This window comes from Podarcis gaigeae, assembly GCF_964106915.1.
Source record: "Podarcis gaigeae genome assembly, chromosome: 16".
In the NCBI taxonomy this organism is placed as follows: domain Eukaryota; kingdom Metazoa; phylum Chordata; class Lepidosauria; order Squamata; family Lacertidae; genus Podarcis; species Podarcis gaigeae.
Window position 1 is genome coordinate 34,031,126 of NC_139693.1, and position 19,021 is coordinate 34,050,146.

A 19,021-nucleotide genomic window follows, 5' to 3' on the forward strand; every position below is an offset into this window, starting at 1 on the left:
AAAAGAGACACCTTCGCCTCCTCCACAAGCCCTCTATGTGTTTCAGAGAACTTGGAGTGGAAAGCCAAAATTGAAGCCACACCAATGATAGAGGACATCAGCAAATTTTCTATTCCATTTCAAGGAGAATGGACTCATTAATGGCTATCAGTTTAGAGTTGCCATATTTCAAAAAGTAAAAACCACAACACTCTGGAAGACCCCCCAAATTGTTGAGCTTTTTTGCTTTGTTTGTTTTGCAAAAAACCCCAAGTTTTCAATTCCACCTTTGAAATCCCAGTAATGTCTGGGGAAACCCAGACGTATGGCAGCTCTATATTAATTTTGATAGCTATACGGAATTCTGTCTGTCTCTTAGTACAGCTGCAGATCATTGAGCCTGAGCTTCCATAGCTGCCACCCACCATGAACCACCAATGGCAGGGTTGGCAACAGCAGAAGCAGGTATGTACTATGCCTATGCTAATGTTTTATGCTCTTGTTAATAATGCTGTCTTAAATGTGCATTTTACAGTTGACTTCCTTTAGTAACATTTTCTTTTGGAATGTTTAAGGTAATTTTTTTGTTAACTTTGCTGTGTTAAATGTGCATTCTGTAGTTGACTTCCTCTGTAATCTTTTATTTTGAAACCTTTAAGATATTATTTTAGTTTCTGTTAATTATGTTGCTTTGAATGTGTTGTTGTTATTGCTTAGTTGTTTACTTGTGTCCAACTCCTCATGACCCCATGAACAAGAGCACGCCAGGCATTCCTGTCTTCCGCTGCCTCCCGCAGTTTGGTCAAATTCATGTTAGTAGCTTCAAGAACAATGTCCAACCATCTCATCCTCTGTTGTCTCCTTCTCCTTGTGCCCTCAATCTTTCCCAACATCAGGGTCTTTTCCAGAGAGTCTTCTCATGAGGTGGCCAAAGTATTGGAGCCTCAGCTTCAGGGTCAGTCCTTCCAGTGAGCAACTACAGTGGTACCTCGGGTTAAGCACTTAATTCGTTCTGGAGGTCCATTCTTAGCCTGAAACCATTTTTAACCCGAGGTACCACTTTAGCTAACGGGTACTCCCGCCGCTGTGTGATTTCTGTTCTCATCCTGAAGTTCTTAACCCAAGGTCCTATTTCTGGGTTAGCGGAGTCTGTAATCTGAAGTGTCTATAACCTAAAGCATCTGTAACCCGAGGTACCACTGTATTTGACTTTCTTCAGTAATGTTTTATTCTGGATGTTTTCTTGTTTTAGAGATATTTTTCTTAAAAATGTAAAGTGGTACAGAAATGAAATGAATAATAATTTTAAAATTCCATGTTTCGAGGGAGTGTGCTAGTTGCTGGGGGCAGTTACAGCAGGAAAAAAAGCTTTTGTCTTGACACTCTGCCTGTGGCATTTTGAAGGACTGACTGGCCACCATATGAAACAGGATATTCAAGCAGAGGGTCAATCAAGTGAAGATGATCAGTCCCCTGATGGTATTATCCTCCAGCGGTTCTCAATTTCTAAAATCAGGAAGCCTCTTTGCCTAGTGCATAGAGATATTTGTTGAATTGCTACAGGCAACAAACTATTTGCAAGTCTGGCCTAAATCCCCCCTGAGCCCTCTGGCACCTGGCCATTAGACCTACCTGATCATGTACTAGCACCCTTTACTCAACAGAAAATAAAATCCAGGTGGAAACTAAATAAAGGGCTTTTAAAAAGATCAACATGATTAAGTGAAAAATATATTAACTAACTATATTTCACCTGAAAACATGAGGAGTTGTTATACACAGCATTTAAGTAAGTAGTGAAACTGTGTAACCCACTACTAATTTATTAGTACACCCACTACTAATTTCAAAACTAACCTCATCCACATCATGGGAAAATGTGTAAAAATGGTTTCCTAGCAACTTTACTCTGCTTTATAAACATGAACTTGTACTGCAAACTATTCAATCCAAATAAACTGAAAATACAAAGGCAACTCATGCACAGGGTTCATTTAATGGAACTCTTTGTGTCGGTATGCCACTTCAAAATGCTGCCTAAAAAAAGGTTATGCGGGGTATCTTTTCAGAGGGCAAAGAGACAACTTGGGCAATTTTTTTTAGCCTTGAATACAATTCTATAGACTAAAACATCACATCTTTGCTGGAAGGGCATATGCAGTTTATTTCAACTAGTGGTTTGCATGGCATCTGTGAGAACATGGAGAGTTAATCATCAGTAGCACATAAGACACCAGGAGAAGCTGGTGCTCCAGCTGCCCCATAATTTGAGTTTACAAGTGGACACTTCACTCAGAGTGCACAATTAAATCCATCCTACATCTGCTACAGAACAGGTGGATCAATTCTCATATTCATCCTAGAGTATAGCAGTACCCTTTGAGCTTCTAAGGCACCAGCTATCTGTCCCTAATAAACAGGCACCCACCCAAACATTCCCCTATGGCCCAAAGTATGGGACATTTCTGACTTTGTGTTTTCTTTGTGTACAGTATTGTGCAAATCCCAGTGAAGCTTTCAAATCAACAGAAGGGCTATTTGTATGGGTTTCTATCTTTATCTGCTGCTAACCCATGACTCCAGTTGCTGCTCTTTTAGCGCCAAACCTCTCAACAGCCATAGGCCAGAAAAACCTGCCACAGAGATATCCATGTATCTCCAATATCCACATTATATCATAAGCCACTTTGGGAACAAATTTTGGCTGAAAAGAGTAGCTATAAACAAAGTGAAACAAAAACATGTCAAGGAATTAAACAGGCTTAACATCTCAATTGCAGCATGTTTCATTTTTGACCCGTACATTGCAATATTTGATTCTCTTTGATTTAAGATGACCAGCACCTGTTGGAAACTTGGATTTATGCAATCACATACTAAAGTTTCAGAGTTACGATTTTCTTGTTGTGTCTGGCTTCTATTTATTTACAGAATTTATATCCCCTCCAACAGAGTGCTCAAGGTGGCTTTACTGTACAATAAAAGCAATACAAAAATACGATTAAAACTAAATCACAGCGGAACAAGAACACCACACCTGGAAGGCAAAAAAACATCTAAAGATGAGGCAAGCCAAATGGTTCCTATAAAGAAAGGTGACTGTTCCACAGTCTGGGTGTTGTTACAGGGAAGGCACCTACTTTTGCTTCACACTAGCTGTAGCTCAGCTGGTGATGGAACATGCAACAGGAGATGGTATTTAATGTCTAAACCACAGGGCCTAGGGCTTGCCGATCAGAAGGTCGGCGGTACGAATCCCCGCGACGGGGTGAGCTCCCACTGTTAGGTCCCTGCTCCTGCCAACCTAGCAGTTTGAAAGCACGTCAAAGTGCAAGTAGATAAATCTCTGGCGGGATGGTAAATGGCGTTTCCGTGCGCTGCTCTAGTTCGCCAGAAGCGGCTCAGTCCTGCTGGCCACATGACCTGGAAGCTGTCTGCGGACAAAACGCCGGCTCCCTCAGCCAGTAAAGCGAGATAAGCGCTGCAATCCCAGAGTTGTCCGCAACTGGACTTAACAGTCAGGGGTCCCTTTACCTTTACCCCTAAATCTATTTAGGAGGTTTAAAAGGTAATGACGAGCATCTTATATGCACATGCAAACAATCCAGCATTGAGTAAAGATGACACAGAAACCAAGTAATATGCTGCTTAAAATTTGCTCTGATCGCCAGCATTTTGTTTTTTAATACTTTTAAAACATGTTCATGGATGAAGGGCTAGTAACAGCTGCTACCCATGATGGCTAAGCTCTGCCTCAACAGTTGGAGGCAGCACCCATCTTAAAAACCAGTTGCTGGGAATCACAAATAAAGAGTGTATTGCTGCACTCAGGTGTGCCTTTTGGGCTTCCCAGAGGCATCTGGTTGCTGGACTAGATAGGTCTGCAGGCTCTTCTTATGTTCTTAATGGCAGACCCGCATAAAATGAACTGAAGCAACTTAGCCTTTATTACTGGGTTCATAGTTGCATGTTGCTAGCTCCTGCAAGTTGTTTGGCAAGGAAAAGTGGGATATAATTTTTTAAAAATAAATTTACTAGAGGTGGTTTCTCTGTTCCTGGCTGCTCTAGTCAGGTTCCTATGTACATAGCATATAAAGCAAGATGTCCCACTGTTGGTTCCTACTCTTAGAAGCCTACCTTTGAGCTGTCACTGGCCTCTTTCTGAAGGAAAAACTGTTTCTTAAATTCATAGTAGGCATTATACTGGTGCCAAGGTTGCAGGAACTCAAACCTGTTAAGGAACAAAAATGCAATTTGTGGAAAAATACACCACAACATAGCAAACGTCAACCATCATTTAATATTCCAGTACCCCAAGCGCTGAAAAGCTATCTGATATTCTGAAATAGAATAATTTATGCCTAAATGCCCAGAAGGTATACATTCAGAAGCACAAGCTTCAAGATTCTTAGGCAATAATGCTTTATCATTAACTTCAAGTAGTCCCTTGAATTTTAATAAAACAAATTACAACACATTACACTCAACAGCTTTCTTTGCAAAACAGACTGTCAATAAGAGAGGGACAAGCTGCTCACTTACACCACATCATAAAATGAAGTAATTAAGAAAAAAGGCACTTGCACTCACCTTAGATCATTCTTGGCACGGACACTGGTCTCAAATTTAATCCCATTCCTAGCAACATATTCAGCTAACTTGTCAATCACGGGCTGGATGTCTGGAGGTGGGGGGATGATGGTAACCACAGAAGGAATTGTGCTGAAAAAATTAGCATTTTATTATTTACATAGGCAGAGAACATAACATGCAGCCCTATTAAGCCAGAGGCGGCACTTACTTTTTAAAAATCACCACTGATTTTTAAGTTATGAAATATTTGATCCCCCAAAACGAGCTTATTAAAGAAGCCAGAGCTATCTCTTTTGCATTAGAAAAATCCAGGCAAACATTTAAAACTTTTTATAATCTGCCTAACATCACTTTATTTGAACAGTTCATTTTAGGGCACCAAGATTTATGGCTTTACAAGGTTTAAAAAGTTTTTCAACTGCAGTGCCAGGCAGAACGGAGTGAGAGAAATCTGAAGGCCTCTTTAAAACCATTCCAATTTCACAACTTTCATCAGAAAACAGCTGTATACGTGGAAGTTTTCTGTGCAATCATAAAGGCCAGCAACTTACTTCAGTCCAAAATATTTTCATGCATGCTGGTTTGAACCATTTATACAATCCTGATCCCATTTTACTATACTATCATTTTTAATATATTCCACTGTTATAACATGGTAAGGCATTCAGAGAACCTTCACAATAAACAGGAAGAATAACAGAAGTGTTGGAAGAAGTACTTTACAGAAGTACTGGCATAACCGCTGGTAGATTGTAAGTTGATGAGAATCTAAACAAAAGCCCACTCCTACTTGCGTAATGTGCTCTTAATGCCACACAGCTTATTGTTTTGCTAAATTAACACATTGACCAAGCAGAGATCAATTTCAAACAAGAAAACATTAGTGCTTGGAACAGATTTCAGACAACGATTAACTAGCTGAGGATTTATAATGGGTCCACAGCTACAATGAACTGAACAAACAAAGCTACAAGCCACTGTGGTCAAGGGGAAAAAATGTTTATGTGTACTGAAAAGATTAATTTGAGAACTAGTAAACATAGAAAACACCCCTGAGTATGCCATGCATGAACCAAAGCAAGACAGCAAGGGTATGCTGAACATTTGGTGCTTTTTTCCTTAGACACATACCAAAGCCCAAACATCTTAAGGCAGCAGGGAGACATTCTTACTTCCAGTGAACATCAATTAACAGCTACAATTCCCGGGGTTCCCTGTGATGAGGGATTGTTAAACCACTCTGGGAACTGTAACCCTGGAAAGTAAATAGCAGTCTCCAAAACCACCGAGCCTTTGGGCTTGCCAATCAAAAGGTCGGTGGTTTGAATCCCCGCGATGGGGTGAGCTTCCGTTGCTCTTTCTCAGCTCCTGCCAACCTAGCAGTTCGAAAGCATGCCAAAAAGTACAAATAGATTAATAGGTACCACTCCGGCAGGAAGGTAAATGGTGTTTCTGTGCGCTGCTCTGATTTCAGTGTTCTGCTGCGCCAGAAACGGCTTAGTCATGCTGGCCACATGACCCAGAAAAACTGTCTGTGGAGTGGACAAACACCTGCTACTTTGGCCTGTAAAGCGAGATGAACGCCACAACCCCAGAGTTGTTCACAACTGGACTTAACTGTCAGGGATCCCTTTACCTTTACCCCTTAACAAGCTACAGCTCCCGGAATTCCATAATGGTGTAAAGTGGCATCACAGTGCTGTAAATGGGTGGTGTCAATGTGGCCTTTGTTGAACATGACCTGGGATTACCAGAAACCATAGGAAATGCTTTTGCTCAAAGCCAAACTCAAAGGGACAGGCAAAAAATAGGATACCTTGTTGAAGTAGTCGTGGCAGGCATTACACCACTGGTGTCATCAGTTGCCTCTGAAGATGGAGGTGGTGTAGTGCCAGGAGGAGGTGGTGCTGTCATTGTGGCTACTCCAGTAGTGCTAGACACAGTCACTCCTGCTGGTAGTGCATTGTAATAAGTTGCCATGTCAATTCCTGGGGGTGGAGGGGCGAGGCAATATGATCCATCTGGCAGCATGTAGTAACTGTAATACATGGCTGCCACAGTTGCTGTAAAAAAAAGGTTTATGATCAATATTTCAGGCAGTTTGAAGAGGGAACAAAAAAAAAAAATCAAAAAGGTCCCACAGCCCATCCCCTGCACTGTTGCTACCACAAGTGGAACATCGCTTATGTTAAAATTTCCAACTTCCTAATGCATTATCCATTTTTCTTGTGCAGAAAATGAGAAATAGCATTTTGTCAACACATTCGGGTGAAATGAGGCAGACACATCCAAGGCCAAATGGAAACAGCACTGTAGTGAATGAGGAAGTGGAGAGACGTGCAAAGAATCTAAAGAAATTGCCATTTCCCCCCTTCACAACTTAATTCACTTTCGTGTGCCCTTTTAGGTATATTAAAGCCATGCTTGCCTGATTAAAATTAGGAAAATGTAGTAGCTTTCTTTCTGACTGTATAAAGTTATACAGCTAGGATTTGGACTTTTCAGCATCATTGACATTCTGCACCGAGTAAAGGTACAATTTGCATACATTGCCCAACATGAACAATTTTGCATATAATCCAGTATGTGTCTATTCTGGAGCCCTGTATTCAACCACTAGAACTCTCCCCAGCATCAATTTCAGAAGGCCTTTCAAGCATGCCTGCACAGTGCTCAAAACTTGCTTTGTATATGCTTATCTCCTATATATTTGCTATGCATTTGGATACCTCTTAAAGGATCAAAACAAAATTTTGCAGGTTGCTTCCTGAGATAAAAAAGCAGGGCCACACTGATCTGGGGTGAGGTTCTTAGAATTCCTGAACCATGTTAGGTACAATGCTGCTAATACATATAAAGGAATCCAAAATTACTACACAGTTTTCATTACTACTTTCAATTAATCAACAATACAGAAATGTAGTAGCTACTCTTGTCAAACCTAGTGATTACCCACGGGACGGTTATGATCCCAGCCCCCATCTGAAAAAAAAGGAAAGGAAAAAGAACAAAAAGATTTTGGGTAGCTACTCCCAGCCAACAGGAGAACAAGTTGCTAGGAAACAAGGGTTAACAGCCAGCCCTTTCTGTTTAGACACGAATGTTTCTTAGGTGAGCATTTACGATGATTATGAGAGGACCTAGAGAAGTAATCAGATTGGGGAGAATAAGGAGTAGGTTAAGAAACAAAAAAGGTGACGGTGCAGGGATTTGAAACCTACTACTATAGTAACTTTAACATTGGTACTGCAAACTAGTTTTGACATGAGTTGGCCACCTTAGTGCAAAACAAATTTTGGGAACCCTTTTCATGGGTGTCAAAGTCAATTTTGCTAAAATGTCAAGAATGAAATTATAAAAGTGCACTACTCAGTCATTTTGGAACAAGCAAGGATTTCCAAATAATCCTCCCTTCCTTGTCTATCATGTCCAGACTTGTATGCATGCTCTGGTTCCATGCAGGCACATAAAAAGTGCAGGATTCATTGTTCCAAAAATCTCAGACTTCCCTTAGTTTCCAGCCCTTGTGATTGCCAAAAAAATAAAATAAATAAAAATTAAGATTCATGGGATGTGCTTTCCAAACTCTCCAAAGCCAAAGGGATGGCTGATTAACTGTTCTTGTTTTGTGGGTGGAGCCCTGGTGCCCTGCCCTGCTACCTGTCCCCCTTCTCATCTCTAGCAAAACCAGAATAACATATGCTCCAGGATAAGTAACCCAACCTAAGTAATGACTATGTAGGTGGGTAAAATACATTAGAATCATACATTAAACAGACTGACTTTTTGTTGTTTGACTTTGGTACCAGGCATGCCTACTGTACAGCTGTTTCTTCTGACATTAATATTGGTTTGATAAAAGCTAGGTGGCTGAAGCCCTATGATTTGAATCACCAGGAATCATGAAAGGTATAGTACTTCTCACTAGGAAGTTAATTTTCATCCCATGTTGGTTTGTATCCTCAGCTTGCTAAAGCAGCTGATACTGGTGTTAGTTGGTGTTGCCCTCTATTCCCACAGGGCAGTCGATTGTGATTTTGTCAGTGAGACAGAAAGTTACCTGTCAAGTTGGTTTGAAAATGTGTTATTCAACTTAGCTTAAGCTAGATTGCTTAGAAGTCAGAGTGGGAAAATGTTTGATTTCTTCCTAAAAGCCTTGAAATTTTGATGCATCAGCTCTGGATGGTTCTGAAACACGTATTGGGCTTTATTTTATGTTTAAGGCTTCCAGGTACCCTTTGTTTGCTTAAAACTCTCATGGAAACCTCACAGATTGGAGAAAGCTTGCTTAACAAGCAATAAGATATGTCATAAGCTGCCCTGGGAGAAATTTGATGAAGGGCATATAGAAATACTTTAAATAAAAATAGGTAAGTGTGTCAGGTTTGTTGTTGGCATATACAGCCTTTCTGTGCTATGGCTGCTAGCTTTACTTCAAGGAAAACTGGTTCCCCTGGAATCCAGTAGTTAAAGCATGAAGCCTCATTCCTTTCCAGGCAGAAGTTGTAGCATTATTACATTTTGGGGCAAATTGTTTTTGTCTGCATCTTTCCTTGACAAGCTTATGAGCGTAACAGCTGAAGGCTGACCTTTTTCTCATCTCTTAAAATGAAGTTTCTAGATGACTTGGTACTGGTAAATTCAATTCATTTTAAGATGCTGGGCATGGATCAGTCTCTTGTGACTCCACATTGCTTACTTTAAAGGAATGTGGTAGAGATGTGATTAGCTTTGAGCAGGGAAATCCTTAAGCAGCAATTGGGCTGTTCAGATAAGACAATTTTGAGTGGGAAACTCATCATACTCGATATATGAAAGATAGATAATGTCAGAGTGTGCACAGAAGTTTTAGGTTTCCTGCAGGATCATTTTTCAGTAACTTGAGTTATATTTGGGTAAAGGATATACTCCTAATACCCACCTCCCCCAAAAAACAACAACAGCTGCAGCAAAAATTATCATTTGGTAGAGAAAGAGATGTTTGGGTTTTTTAAATGACCAATATGTGGGGAAGTGCTGGGGGCAACAGTCACAAAATGGCTGCGATGGGGAGCCTGACATAATACAAAATCAGAGAGACCGCCACCCATGACGAATTTTGGACACCACAATTTGAGAAGGATATGGACAAGCTGGAACATGAACAGAAGAGGGTGACCAAGATGAAAAAGGGTCCAGAAACCAAGCATCGTGAGGTTGAGGGAACCTGGGTATGTTTAGTCTAGTAAAGAAGAGTCTGAGAGGAGATTATAGAATCATAGAGTTGGAAAAGACCACGAGGGTCATCTAGTCCAACCTCCTGAAATGCAGGAATCTTTTGCCAAACATGGGGTTCGAACCCTGAAATTAAGAGTCTCAACAATGCAACAGACTCACACAAGAGGTGATGGACTCTTGTTCCTTGGAGGTTTTAAAGCAGAGATTGACTCGCCACCTGTCACGTATTATCTAGTTGAGATTCCTGAACCGCGGGGGGGGGGGGGGGTTGGACTAGAGGACTCACAGGGTCTCTTCCAACTCTACAATTCTGTGATTCTATGAGCCTTATACTTATCATAGGAAGTCAGCTATGTCCTGTTGGTCCTGATAACATAATATTGATTTTACACGTACACACACACTCGCTGTAATTGTGTTGTAGCAACACGGAGCTTCCCCACAACCAGGATAACCACATCACACTCATTTTCATTTCACAGAAATCACTTAGAAGGTACCTGCACATTTCTTTAGGGGCAAAAGATTTACTTTAAGAATCAAATTAAAAGAAAGCTTAGGGTCTGGAGCCCCTGCCCATGAGCAGACGTGAAAGCCTTTGTGGGTCCCATTGCATCTATGGGCACTGGGTTGGTGACCCCTGACCTAATCCACTCTCCCTGGACTTTGACTTTATCTGCCTGTGATTATGGGAAGTTACTTCTCACCATGTTTTTGATGACCCGCTTTAACTGGAGATACCTGGACTGGGCCTGGGACCTTCTGTGTGCAAAGCATGTACTCTGGCATTGAGAGATGGCTTTGTCATGTCAAGTGACAATGGATTGTGAATGGATACTTGCTGAATTAAAATAACAATCGGGAAACTTTTTTTAAAAAATAGTCTTTGAGTTAGTGGTGCCCCGCAAGAGGAAACGTCTTGCGAGTTCTTGCGAGTTTTTTTCCTTTTTCTTAAAGCCGCTAAGCCGTTAATCACCGCTAAGCCACTAAGCCGTTAAGCCGCTAATAGCCGTGCTTCGCAAGACGAAAAAAACGCAAGACGCAGAGACTCGCAGAACGGATTAATTTCGTCTTGCGAGGCACCACTGTAATGTTTGTTTGCAGTGGCAGAGTGTTGGCTATGTAAGTTATTTAAAAACTGTAGTTCGTTCTCCCTCTGCTACCAACGTTCAGTTTTATTGAATAATTCAGTGTTACTGTGTTTGCACTATAGATGCCAAAGTAGCCAACTCACCATACAAAATTCTACTTTTCCAGCAAGCAAAAACAGTATTTTGTTAGAGATTCATTGTCTCTATTCTTGCAACACTTATACTGCTGTGTGCTCAGTTGTACAGGTATCTCACATCTTACGCTTATTTAACTTGCACGATCAAAGCTTACATGGATGGGCGGAAAATGATTAAATGAATGGAGGGTGGAAGAAGCCCATTCTCCATTTACTTGTTTCCACGTGCCCCTACAAAGCTGCAATCGCGGGTTTACCCAGCTTAGGGAAGTCAGTGCAAGGGCTCTGGCAGGGTGCCAGAGCCCTTGTGCCTCCTTCCCAAAGCTGGGCAAGTGCTTAAAAGACTATGGAAAGGAGGTGGGAGGACTCCAGGACGCTGCTAGAGCCTTTATGAATCCTCTCCCGAAGCCAGCTAAGCAGCCCTCCTTGCTGGGGGCAGGCAGGGTGGTTCTGCAGGTTTCAGACTTTAGGCATTTTTGCGAATATGCACAGCTTCCCAAAAGCAAATGCTCACATAAGATGGAAATTACCTGTGCTCAGTTGTTGGTTGTGTTTTTCCAATGGTTGTATTTATTAACTCAGGAGCATAATTTCTAGGGGATGGGGTGTCTCCCTGTTGCCCAGTTTGAGAAGCTATAATTCAAAGGAATCAATTTCCACGAGCAACAACTGTTTCCAGTGACATAATAGTTCACAAATGAGGAATTCCTACATGCATATTTAATTGAATAGCACGTTAACAGCTGTGAACTTAAAGGTCCTTTTTTTTGTCTCAGGAGGGTACAAACCTTCATTTCTTTTGTGCCTGTAAAATGCATGAATTACCGTATTTTTCACCCTATAGGACGCACTTTTCCCCTCCAAAAATGAAGGGGAAATGTGTGTGTGTCCTATGGGGCGAATGCAGGCTTTCGCTGAAGCCTGGAGAGCGAGAGGGGTCGGTGCGCACCGACCCCTCTCCCTCTCCAGGCTTCAGGAAGCTCTGCGCAACCCTCAGGAGACCGGTTCCGAGAGTTGCACAGAGCTGCCTGCAGTCCTGGGCTCAGCGCAGCTCTGTGCGGCCATCGGGAGCGGGGCGCAAAGTCCCGTCCGGCTCCCGATGGCTGTGCAGAGCTGCCTCCAGTCCCGGGCTCAGCGCACTTCTCCCCATCGCCAGCCCCACAAGCTGGGTGACAGCGGGGAGGCGGAACGCGCCTTCCCGCTGTTCCCCGACCTGGTTCTTCCAGCCCCGCACCTGGGGGGGAAATATTTTTTTTCTTTATTTCCTCCCAAAAAAACTAGGTGCGTCCTATGGGCCGGTGCGTCCTATGGGGTGCAAAATACGGTATGCAGACCTTTTGCTACACATGACAGCAGGGAGATTATTTCATAAACAGCTGGGCTATTTTATATTGGCGTTCCTGTAACAGGTAGCAGTGATGATAAAATAACAAAATGCTTGCAAACCTGGACATTTTAGTCATGTCAAGCTTTGACACTGGGCTCATTTGTACTTTCCCATCCTGTTTGCCTTCTATCTTGTTGAGTCCTGAGATGCAGCTGCATTTAACTCACTAGGAGGGCGTTAGCTATGCACTTTGTTTTGGAGGTGTATAGTTTCAAATTTCTAGGAATTCTGGGGGGTACTCCTAGAGCCAGATTGCTTGATGAAAGAACAGCAATGAAAACCTGTGGCCCTTAATATTTTTTTCCTATAGTGCTTAGTTCTAGGGAAATACCGGACATTTTCTAGAGAGTACACCAGTAGAGCCCAACTTGCCTGGCTGTCATCCCACACAAATTGGGAGTACAACCTTGATCACCTTCAGAATCCTTGACAGTGTAAACTGTGTTATAGTTTAAACTTTTCGTATGATTGAAAGTTTTATGACTTGCTAGGTCTTCTTTTATTAAATATGCATATATGATGTGGCCTAGTGACAATTTTTTTTACACCAAAGCATTTGTTAATTGCTCCTTAAAACTACAGGTTTTAAGTTTAAACCCAGATTTCAAGCAGCATTCCTTTACTGCGGCACACTCTCTATTCCCACCCTCTTTTCTGAAGTATTCTTGAAGAATTTTAAGTCTGAGAAGGTGCCACATGAAAGAGATTGAAGTGTTACAATTTAAGATTCATTTCAGTTTCCCATTTGCCATTGAGCAATATTCTCTTAAGTCACTTTTTAAATAGTTTTTGTTTTGTTATTTTAAAAAAATGTAGTTTAACAGAGTGATTACTGGAAGATCCCTTGTACTAGGTCAGACTATTAGTCATTCTAGTCCAGGGTTGTCTACTCTGACCACCAGCAACACTTCCAAGTCTGAGGCGGAGGAAGGATCATTCCCATAGTTTGCCACCTGATCCTTCTACGGGAGGTGCCTGAGACTTAAACTAGTACCTTCTGCAGGGAAAGCAGGTGATTTACCACTGAATTATGGCCTCTCTGTTGAAAACACATGCCTTTTGTACAATTCACCATGAATGTTGTAATGTTCCTGATGAAGATGGGTGTGTGCACATGCACAAGAGCTAAGAACACATCCATTTAATTAAGTGCGCTAAGCAAAACAATTCGCTAGTATGTATACAAATGCTTTGTTCCCCAAATACAGCATGGTGTCAAGCTAAGCTCTGCAGAGTTAACAGCAGAAGGCAATCTCATGCTGTGCCATGTTGACAAACCTACATCTGCTGAGTTCTGATAAAAATTAAATCTCAGAAGCAAAATAATTTTCAAAGAGAGAGAGAAAAAAAATCCCCCTTTGGGCTAAAGTGTGCCATACTTCTAATAGTAAGAAAAAGGTGAACACTGGACAAGAAGCCTTTTACAGGCAACAACATACACCAGCAATGAGTTATTGGCACTCGGATGCAACTCTGGGCTGTGAATGATTAGAGACAAAAGGAATTAACAAACACTTATTTGCCCTTTTTAAGAGGAGGGGCACAACTTAATTTTCAGTGTTTTCATCAAGGAAATCATCAGGGTAAATTGGTTTGAGTACAGCACATTTTAACACCCCATCTAATCCAGTAAGACATCACCAAAATGTTAACTGAATCCACATAGCAAGTCTATCAAAATCTTCTTCTTTGGCGATCACTCTTAGCCGAGTAAGGTTGTCTTCCATAAACACAGTTTTAACAATGAGTCCATAAGTGACTGTGGAGGCCAATTCTGGATCTATCAAAATATTACCATTAAGGATGGATAGGGAGATGTTGTAACTTGATATCTGTGTTTGTATTTTGTTTCCTCCTCTCTCCCCTTTTTCATTTGGTGACATCTCTTTTAGATTTAACTCTGAGGGAAGGGACTGTTTGCTTTCTATTGATCTCAACTTTTTATTAATTTCAACCAGGGAAAAATTTGAAGCAGTGTTTCTCAAACTTTCTCAAGTTGTTGTTGGACTACAACTCTTATCATCCATAGCTAGCAGGACCAGTGGTCGGAGATGATGTAGTCCAACAACAGTTGGGGATCCAAGTTTGAAAAACACTTTTAAATAAATGAAGCTATTTGAACCATCAGACTGTTTACAATGGCCTGTGTAAATGAACCAATATCGTGGCAGGAAAGAGTGGGCAAAGCATCAAAAGCATGTTAGCAAAAGCGAGTGAGTGCTTCTTGTTGGGACCTGCAAGTTTCTTATCTGCACTTGAAACTGAAGAAAGGAATGGAGAAGGTGAAGGACCAAGCCAGAGCTTAAGGAAAGGTAAAACTGAATGACCTGGCAGTAGCGACTGCACTCCAAATCTTCTGCTATTTTGGTCAAAGAATGAGCAAGGCATATATAATTTGGGGTTGGGGGGGATAACATATACCTCAGTTTCATGGTACCTTACACTGTACTTGTGAATGTGCTATGACTGGCTGCACACCTTCAGAAGAACCATTAAATTTAGGAGAGGGGCAAATATTTGACCTCTACAAGTTTGGAATGCAAAAAAAATTAGAATTTCTAGAGAAAAGAAAATACAAGTTTAGCCCTCTAAATAAATGCTCAAATGTGAATCACACACATAAGCTTTTATAGTTAAAAGAATTCAGTGTAGGAATACACAGTAGACTGGAAATTAGAGAAAAGCACCTCTTTGGTTATCCAAATTGGTATTCCAAAATGCATAACATATTCCAGTATGCGCTGTTAGAGGAATTCTTAGTTTTAAGTCAATGTGAAGAAAATCATATGTTGTATTTATTATTGTGACAAATTATGCATATTTATTACCATCAATCCAAAGAGTGTGGAGACTGCTTTCCATCTCATGGAGAAACATTGATAATTACCACCCATTGCTTCTGGAAACTTCAACAAACCAACTCTGTACTGAAATGTGGCCCTTGTCTGTACTGAACCGAACCAGATTAATGTATTTGGCAAGTGTACAGAGAACCAAAACAGAAATCCATTAATTTGAGCTGCCCTGTTCATCTCCAGGTATAAAGCATTAGTGCAAAAGCCATGGAGGTTTTGATTTTGGATTGAGTTCCTAGGTAGTGTTAAGGAACAAAAAGTCTTGTGATAAAAGAAAATGTACTCTGGCATTCCAGTGCATTATAATACATTCACAAAAGTTTATGTCAGACTACATCTATTTAGTATTTAAGGTACAGTACGACAATGCTGCTTTTGATGCAACAGCCTAACATGGCCATTCCTTCAGAATTTAGTAGAAACGATTTACAGTTGTACCTTGGAAGTCGAACGGAATCTGTTCCAGAAGTCCGATCTGACTTCACAAACCAAAGCACGGCTTCTGATTGGAAGCCATGGAAGCCCCGTCGGACGTTTGGCTTCCCAAAATAGTTCATAAACCGGAACACTCACTTCTGAGTTTGTGGTGTTTGGGAGCCAAAATGTTCGAGAACTAAGCTGTTCGAAAACCAAGGTACGCTTGGTTCCCAAAGGTACAGTCGTACCTTGGTTCTCAAACAGAATGCGTTCTGGGAGTCTGTTGACTACCAGAACCTTTCGAAAACCAAGGCGTGGCTTCTGATGGGCTGCAGGAGCGTCTTGCAGCCAATTGGAAGCCCTGCCAGACATTCGGCTTCTGAAAATCGTTCAAAAACCAGAACACTCACTTCCTGTTTTTGATCGTTCAGGAGCCGAAATGTACAAGTTTCAAGACATTCAGCAACTAAGGTGCAACTGTAGTTACAAACCAGAATGTTTTAACTGCTGTAACCACAAATACCCTTGCTTATCAAGAAACAAAGTAGGAAGTTTTATTTAAACTGTTGATTTAAAAATACTCCTTTTCCTTGATGATCTGAATCCCCCTCCTTAGAGAGACAGAGAATGTTGCTCACTAGTGGTTTCAAGGGAGGCCAACCGTTCCCAAAAGAGTAAGTATCAATACATGTGCATATGAGTACAGGGGGAACAGATATGAGAAGGGAAAACAGTAATTTAAATACTTATCATCTTTCATATCTGAATTACTATATTTGCAAAAACAGCATATAAAAGACTACTTATGCTGACAGACATGTTCAACATGCCAGAAATAGCCATGGAAAAGGGGCTCCAGTGTGTGAGCCTAAAACTGCAAACCAAGCTTGTGGGGAATATTCAATATTTGACTCCATACACAATAGCATTACATGATTAAAAATGTATAAGACCCTATTTGCATGTTTAATTTATCATCTGGTGCTGACTGAATCATATTAGATTGCATCTGAAGTTTTTGCTGAGAGTGAGTTGCAGACTAAATTATACAACAGTCTGGCAGGGTTCAGACAGGCAGTTTTCTATCAAATAACACTGTTTTAGGCACTGGCTCTGGTAGGAAGAATTTGGACCTTGTTTTGCCTAGTGGCGGTTAAGATAACCTAAACTAAATAGAGTGATATATCCTGTAATAGTTGGGAGTGTGTGGAAATTGCTCTGTATTATGAGTAATTCAATATGGAGAGTTTAGCATTCTGGGAATCTTAGCTACCATATGGTTTGTTAAGCCCTCTAGTATGGGGTCGATGCTGTTAAGGTGGTACACTCAATATGCCAGCAAATCTGGAAAACTCGGCAGTGGCCAGAGGATTGGAGAAGATCAGTCTACATCCCAATCCCAAAGAAGGGCAGTGCCAAAGAATGCTCCAACTACCGCACAATTGCACTCATTTCACACGCTAGCAAGGTTATGCTTAAAATTCTACAAGGCAGGCTTAAGCAGTATTTGGACCGAGAACTCTCAGAACTGCAAACTGGATTTCAAAGGGGCAGAGGAACCAGAGACCAAATTGCAAACATGCGCTGGATTATGGAGAAAGCTAGAGAGTTCCAGAAAGACATCTACTTCTGCTTCATTGACTATGCAAAAGCCTCTGACTGTGTCGACCAGAGCAAACTATGGCAAGTTCTTAAAGAAATGGGAGTGCCTGATCACCTCATCTGTCTCTTGAGAAATCTCTATGTGGGACAAGAAGCTACAGTTAGAACTGGATATGGAACAACTGATTGGTTCAAAATTGGGCAAGGAGTACGACAAGGCTGTAAATTGTCTCCCTGCTTATTTAACCTTTATGCAGAATTCATCATGCGAAAGGCTGGGCTGGATGAATCCCAAGACGGAATTAAGATTGCCGGAAGAAATATCAACCACCTCAAATATGCAGATGACACAACCTTGATGGCAGAAAGTGAGGAGGAATTAAAGAACCTTTTAATGAGGGTGAAAGAGGAGAGTACAAAATATGGTCTGAAGCTCAACATCAAAAAAACGAAGATCATGGCCACTGGGCCCATCACCTCCTGGCAAATAGAAGGGGAAGAAATGGAGGCAGTGAGAGATTTTACTTTCTTGGGCTCCATGATCACTGCAGATGGTGACAACAGTTAGGAAATTAAAAGACGCCTGCTTCTTGGGAGAAAAGCAATGACAGGTAAACCAAGACAGCATCTTAAAAATCAAAGACATCACCTTCCTGACAAAGGTCCGTATGGTTAAAGCTATGGTTTTCCCAGAAGTGATGTATGGAAGTGAGAGCTGGACCATAAAGAAGGCTGAATGCCAAAGAATTGATGCTTTTGAATTATGGTGCTGGAGGAGACTCTTGGGAGTCCCATGGACTGCAAGAAGATCAAACCTATCCATTCTGAAGGAAATCAGCCCTGAGTGCTCACTGAAAGGACAGATCCTGAAGCTGAGGCTCCAATACTTTGGCCACCTCATGAGAAGAGAAGACTCCCTGGAAAAGACCCTAATGTTGGCAAAGATTAAGGGCACAAGGAGAAGGAGACGACAGAGGACGAGATGTTTGGACAGTGTTCTTGAAGCTACGAACATGAGTTTGACCAAACTGCGGGAGGCAATAGAAGACAGGAGTGCCTGGCGTGCTCTGGTCCAGGGGGTCACGAAGAGTCGGACACGACTAAACGACTAATCAACAACAATTGTGCCAGTTCACATATTATCCAAAGGCTTACCCTCTCTCAGAGCACAAAACTGTTCATGCTGGGGTATGTTGACAACCTAACATGAAGAGAATGCACTCAAGTCTAACTTCTATTTGTTTTTAACGTCTAAGACAATTTACTGGCATTATGCTCAAAATGTGGATATTCTGTGAATGACAGGAGTGCCTGGCGTGCTCTGGTCCATGGGGTCACGAAGAGTTGGACACGACTAAATGACTAAACAACAACAAGTATGGGGTCATTCACTGCATACAGTGAATGATCAAAAACCAAAGAATGATGGGTGCTTACTTATCACTGGGTGGACTTTCAGTGGCTCAAGATATATCCATTATGAGAATGGACCATAGCTCATTGGTAGAGTGTGAGCTTTACATGTTTACTCCCCACCTCTCCAATTACTAGATAGCAAGAAAGTAATGGGAAGTGCCTCTGGCTGGGACCCTGGAGATCCAATAGACACTACTGGGCTAGATGAGCTGATCCTCATCATGGGCAACTTGAAGCCCATCAATGCACTTCCCATGGTCACCAAGAAGGCCGAGGTGGGAAGAGAATACTGAACTAAATAGACCCTTGATCTGATCTAAAACGGCT

General features: G+C 41.5%; 1 protein-coding gene across 8 annotated transcripts in view; it reads right to left on the reverse strand.

Moving 5' to 3' along the window:
• SFSWAP (splicing factor SWAP) overlaps nt 1-19,021 on the reverse strand; it is a 101,540-nt gene that overhangs the window by 60,323 nt on the left and 22,196 nt on the right. For all 8 annotated transcript variants that reach the window (XM_083717072.1, XM_083717078.1, XM_083717073.1 and 5 more), the window contains 3 exons: nt 6,389-6,635; nt 4,570-4,701; nt 4,117-4,210 (listed from right to left, as the gene is read on the reverse strand). In XM_083717072.1, the coding sequence (XP_083573198.1) occupies nt 4,117-4,210; nt 4,570-4,701; nt 6,389-6,635 (473 nt within the window). The remainder of the gene's footprint in view (nt 1-4,116; nt 4,211-4,569; nt 4,702-6,388; nt 6,636-19,021) is intronic.